Below are 6,471 nucleotides of genomic sequence, written 5' to 3' on the forward strand. Positions count from 1 at the left end.
TTCTATGATGTCTTTGTGTAGGAAAGGAGGGAAGGTGGCTAAAGTGGAGATCATTGTATAGGGCAATGTGCTGAGAATATCATCACTGAGAAAGGGTAGCAGGCAGGTTGTTGTGTAAAATATGGCCTGGCCCAGATCTGATAGAGGAGAGGAGAAGAGCAAAAACACAAAGAGAGACACCAATGTAACAACCTCCTACACCACATATGCAGTTAGGTTTACGGAGTTATAAAAAATAAAGACATTTAAAAAAAGACATAGAATCATAATGGTGCTGTGACATGAAGCGATCCAAAATGATTTACATTTACATTTATATAACACAGTAGAGTAAAGGAAACTATTTTAAATGTGAATGTGAAGAGGTAATCTGAAAACAAAGCATAAAGAAAGAAAGTCTAAAAAATGCTTGTAAACAAAGGACACACTGTTTAGTTCAATGCTTGCTCCTAGAAGCTACTATGTTAAGATGTTTCTTCAGCAGAAATTCTGGGCTTTATAGGTTTAGCTTCTTTTGTTTGATGAAATATTTATAAAGAAAAAAGAACTCCCACAGCGGGGGCTAGAAGACAGGTGTTCAAACCACTTCAGAGGTCAAAAGTGCTTTTAAAATGGCTACTTTTGCAGAAAGAGTATAACATTTGTTTATAAACAATTCATTGCTATCAAGTCACTGATACTTCAAAGACTGTTATTCTAAAACTTTTAAACATGAATACATTAGAAATGCTAAATATATTTTACAGCACACATTCGATTTCCTGTGTCACACCACTTCAGCTGGGCCATTTCATCTTGCCGTTGTCTGAATGGTCGGGATCGTTCCGGATCGTTCTGATTTCCGGATTACATCATCACTCACCGTGCTGACCGTGCTGCAGCAGGGGCACCAGGTCAAGCAACGTGACGAGGGTGGCATAAAGCCCCTGATAGTCCAGAGAGGGGTACTCTGAGAGCTGAGCGTCCCGACTTTGCTGGGTGGCCCCCCCCCGGTCGGCCGGGGCGTCCCGCAGAACGCTGTAAAGGAGGGAGCGAGTAACTGTAGGGTTGATGGAACTGACTTGTGGTCTTAGAGATGGGGTGAGTGGGAATGGCACAGGAAAAAGACACATGGTCATGGGCACGGCCAAATTGGAAGCTTCCTGGCTCTCCTTCCTGCCTGTACGCGACAGGATGCTGCTCCGGGGAGAGGGGAACAGGGGAAAAAAAGAGACAACAAAGACACAAAGAAACAGCACATTACATTGAAATGGTTCTACAGAGACAGTGTAAGTAGAAAAGAACCAAACCCAGATAAACCCCACATAGGATGCAGTGTCTCCACTCTTGCACTAGTGAGCATGCGTGTTCTTTTATTTATTTATGTTTGTTTATCCATAACTTTTAAAACTGATATTACTTCATTTTTCTTAATTCTTCTTTTGTTTATGTACTCTCAAAAAGAAAAAAAGTGCAAACAAAAGCTTGCAAAGAACTGCAATGATCACTGCATCTCATGCGTATCTGGTGACAAGGAGCAAAAATATAAAAAAATGGCATGTTTTCAGTGGCAGCCCTGTACTTCTCCAGAGGAAAAAAAGCATTTCTAAACACCACCCTCTCTCCTTAAATCAACAGGGGCCAGCTATGCAGGTCAAATCAGAAGGCCAAATAACCATGCTTTGTTCAAGACAAAACAAAAGAATGGCAGGGGCTGTCAAAGATGAGAGCAATTTCAAATTGGTTTGGGCACGATACAGAGATGACACTTCTAAAACATGCTTTAGCCAGTAATAAACATGTATGTGAGGTTAGACTAAAAGCTCCCTGATCACAACACATGTTTATTGCATCATAAAAAATAATGTCAGTATGTAAATATATTATGATACTGTCTCAGTATCATTGGGGAAGAGAAATAATGAGATCCAACAGGCATATGGATTTCAGTTCTAAAATAAATGTTGCTAGTCTACAGTTGGGGAAGAAACTGTAATGGAAAAGGAATACGGTTGCTTCAAACGGGATGGTTGGTAGAATTATGCTTGTGAACTAATGGGGGATGGACATTTGTGTTTGCTGTCTCCTGGGAGTTTTTCCCTAATTCTCTAAAGAAAAATGGCAGCAGGATTTATTTTTTGTTTGTTTGTTTGGTTTGGTTTTTTCTTTTTTCTTTTTTTGCTCTGTGATGGGCTTGAGAGAATTGGCAAGAGGAAAAACTTGGTCTTTTGATGTGCATTGCATAAAACCATGTGATCTCCCATTGTTCAATCTCTACGATATATGCTAACGGTAAAGACTTTGGCATGGTATTGGTAACATTTGATTTCAACATTTCTGCTGCTTAATGAGATCACAGTGATGCTAAAATACACAGTACAGGGAAACATAAAATTATGTTCTAAGATTCAACCCTGGTAGACCACTGCTGTTTTAACTCGTCTTTTGTTTTATTTCTGATGAGAAGACCTATGGAAGATACAGTGGACAATACTAGGCTAAATCTTAGAGCATAATTTATGCCACTGTTCTAACTGAGCTCATCATTTTATTTTCATTATCAGTCATAAGAGGCATATTTATTACACAAACATTAATACATAAATACACAAACTGGAATCACAGACACACAGCCATATATCCCTTCCTCAATAAGCTGACACTATCCTACATGTCTAAATATTTGTAGTTCAACACTCTATGAATGAGTGAGCACTTGACTGCTGGACCCTCTATCATACAAACAATAAAAAATAAAGCTGGTGTATGCATGCTTGAATAGTAATGTTTTAGTTCATGCTAAATATTGCCTAAATTCTGCAGATGACGTAAAAATGGCAAATGTTACAGTAAATGTTATACATACTGCAGCAAGGATACAAGGTTCCAAGATATAATCAAAAACATTTCATATGTTGGATTGCACTAAAAATAAGCATGCATTTGGCTCACTCATGCAGAGAGTTCAACAGCTGTTTACATTTGTCTCATCAAATGAGACATTCCACTCTGATCTCTTTGCTCAAAGTACACAAACTTTCCCACAGTTCCTAACAATTACCCTGTATTCTTTCCATCGTCTGCATCATTAGCTCCTTTAGCAGATCTCCTGAAACACTAGAGAACTGTGCCCATGTATCAAGTATGCATTTGGCTGCTCCATCCTCTGTCTGATCTTTCCTCTAAGAATCTGACATATGCTATGTCCCTGCTGTCCTGCTTTCAAGCATCACTGCACCCACTCCTTTCCCCAGGCACTCTGTAAAACAGGTGTCTGAAAAAAGAACACATAAGCAAAGAAGAGCAGTATTTGAAACTGACTTCTTTTCCTTTTTCAGAGACTGCTGGATCAGAACTGCACATTAGATTTGATAAGCTTTTTTTTTTTTTTTTTTTTTTTACAAAATTTGGAATTTTAAAAATGCATTCTAATCAGCCCTCTATTGCTCTTTAAGAAAAGGTGTGTATGTGCGATGCCTACCTGACAGCCCAGTCTCAAATAAGTTTATATGTGGTGTTTATAAGGCTGCCCTTCCCAAGTTTGATCTGTGCTGAAGATTAGGCCAACTGCAATGAATGGCTCCTACTCTCAAGGGAATATGAAAACCAATTGAAATATCTAATGAATTATCAATATCAGAAGTTAGCCACATAAAAACACACTGATATCTATATTATAGCTATCTATTAATTTACATCAAATTGATTATTTTAGTAAATATTAATTATTAATTAAAAAACATGGGAAGATCAGCAAAATAGATTTTGGTGATTTATTGAGGTGCCACAAAAGCACTTCTTCTTTTCTAATACAGGTACTGAAACCTTCAAATCATTTGATATCTATTTGAATCCAATATCTCTTTCTAAATGACCTATTCTCAAACTGCTCATACACTCTATACTATACAAAATGATCAATGACACAACTTATAGAAAACCTGATCTTTTTTATTAAAGAATTCAGAGATATTTCAGATTAGATTTGTTAAAGAATTGTAACCGATGAACACTGCAATGACTAAAGTGACAATTCTTTTCTTCAGGCAAACCCCCCACGCCCAGTATTTTACCCGCACCCATATCTGAGTCAGCATTTTTAGCATTGGTACTGGGCATCGATACTAGATAGTGGATTAGAGCCATGTCTAGTGGTTTTGTCCGCAAATTTCTAAAAAAAAAATAATTTAAAAGATTAGTTTTGAAAATTTATTCTCAAAAAACTTTCTCTTAAGTAATGTTTTCAATATGTAATAGTATGGCTCACTGACAGAGTGTGGACCAAGTCAAATGCTGAAGCTAATATGATTCTGATACAGCACACAGAAGTCTAGGCATAATTCTTACATACTAACAATTTTAATATACTGTAATCAATACTGCTCTTTCACTATTTCTCTACAAACAATAGGATACTAAACTCTTCTTAAGAAAAATTATTCTATTTACAGCTAAACACTCAATCTAAAATAATACAAATATCTGTAGTGCACTGTACTTCACCTGTTTGTCCCAGCGTAGTACACTTACCTGAGGAGGGTTTGTGAAAAGTATTTCAGTGTATTTGCAATGTCTGTTCCAGACGGCACAGGGTAAATATTGTGTAGCACACGGTTGTGATACTCTTGCAAGTAGCGAATCTTAGAGGCAACTAAACAAAGAGCAAAGTGATACATAATCAGCAGTAGGTGAGGCCCCAGTTCCAGAATAAAGGATTAAAAAGATACTTGGGCCTACAGCTCTGTTTTTAATGCACAGAAGAACCATGTAGAACATTTTCCATGACTGGACTTTACACATAGTAAACTGTAGAAGGATTCCACAACAGTAGAGGTTTTTCCCGAGAACCAATAAGGTTTATCCCCAGAACCAATACAACCAACCACAAACATTTTAATACCACTGTGACATCCAGATTAGAAAACCTGTGGACAGCTCAAGCCTACAAAAAAAAAAAAAGTATTGCTGCCCACTGTACTGTTGGATATGACAATTAAATGAAACATATATATATATATATATATATATATATATATATATATATAGATAGATAGATAGATAGATAGATAGATAGATAGATAGATAGATAGATAGATAGATAGATAGATAGATAGATAAATTTGCCCCAACCTTCACTGTCTTTCTGTTCATAGATCATAAATATACTAACCCACCAGAGTCAATGAGTGAGAAAGCAAATGAGAGAGAGAGAGAGAGAGAGAGAGAGAGAGAGAGAGAGAGAGAGAGAGAGAGAGAGAGAGAGAGAGAGAGATGTGAATATAGTAGTTCAATATCTTACAATCATTGCACCAAATGCACTGTCAAATGCACTGTCTGCTGTCAAATGGGCTAATCTTTAGTTTTCACAGTATCCAGCAGTGATACACCTGTTAATTGTAATACTGAAAAATATAGCATAGAATACTCTGCCACGAAACCAACATATTATTTACCTGAACGTTTAATAACAAACCTATTAACAATCCTAATCAGAAGTAATGACCATTGGCCAGCCCGACCTTGAGGAAAGCATATCTTGTCTATTTGTCCACAAATCCTTTACATTTTGGTCAAAACCGTCTCTAGGCTATTACCTGATTGTTAATATCTATTGCAATTGTATAGTTTTTACATACGCAAAAACATCGCATGCCCCCCTTCACGTCCCACGACTCATCTTTTGCAACACGGACGTGTTGCAACCACCTTCGCCTTAGCAACGGCTCCCTCATCACCAAGGGCAGCTACCCAGCTTCGATTTTAGTGATGTTTCAGAATTGACCATAATAGCGTAAAGAAATGGACAATCATAACGTGCTACTTACATTGTTCTGCTTTCGTAGACATGGTGAGAACTCCCCACGAATAACAGAGCAAAGACTGTGAAAACGATATTTAACCCTGCGGTTTCTACGGTATTTCCCCTTCAGTCTTGAAAAAGTGAATAGACCCCCTCGTACACCAGATCACTCAGGTTGTACCACTATTGCAACATCAGCGAAACGGCGCGTTTGTTAATGGCATCCTAACAGGCTTGTGCACCATCCGTGTTTTAATGCGGTTGGTCTTCTCACACGTCTCCTCATTTCCGAGGTAACCTAAATCTTGATCAGAGATTAGGCTACTTCCGCGGTAAAACCCAAAAAGGTGGGTTACTCACCTTTGCAGCAAATGGTCTCTTCCGTGTCGAATATTTGCGATTCATGTTATTAATTTCTGACATTATTGAAAGGTATAAATATTGGACGTCTTGAAGGTATTCTGAATAAAAAGTAAACATGGTGCTGATTGTTTCTTTTAACATAATAATACTGTAGATAATTCCCACTAAATGCGCAACAGTTGGTTTTAAATAAATTATTTTACCATGTTTTTACGGTTAGAGAAGGATGTAATTATTCCTTCACAGTTCAGCAGTTCCTCCTTTATGTGACACATTAGGTAAGCGAATTCAAATACGATGTTCCGTTACTTACTATAATCTTATTTAAA

General features: G+C 37.4%; 1 protein-coding gene across 8 annotated transcripts in view; it reads right to left on the reverse strand.

Moving 5' to 3' along the window:
• Positions 1-5,945, reverse strand: part of LOC113578398 (protein unc-79 homolog) — a 36,063-nt gene extending 30,118 nt beyond the window's left edge. For 7 of the 8 annotated variants that reach the window (XR_004776794.1, XM_027011622.2, XM_027011617.2 and 4 more), the window contains exons 1-4: positions 5,805-5,945; positions 4,510-4,630; positions 863-1,176; positions 1-137 (exon numbers count right to left, since the gene is read on the reverse strand). The exon at positions 1-137 is cut by the window's left edge and continues 34 nt beyond it. Coding sequence is in view for 7 of the 8 variants with exons in the window: in XM_027011622.2 (XP_026867423.2) it covers positions 1-137; positions 863-1,176; positions 4,510-4,630; positions 5,805-5,826 (594 nt within the window). In the remaining variant the exon portion in view is untranslated. The remainder of the gene's footprint in view (positions 138-862; positions 1,177-4,509; positions 4,631-5,804) is intronic. The other variant, XM_035533016.1, reaches the window with a different exon arrangement.
• Between the last annotated feature and the right edge of the window lie 526 nt (positions 5,946-6,471).

This window comes from Electrophorus electricus, chromosome 13 (assembly GCF_013358815.1).
Source record: "Electrophorus electricus isolate fEleEle1 chromosome 13, fEleEle1.pri, whole genome shotgun sequence".
Lineage (NCBI taxonomy): Eukaryota > Metazoa > Chordata > Actinopteri > Gymnotiformes > Gymnotidae > Electrophorus > Electrophorus electricus.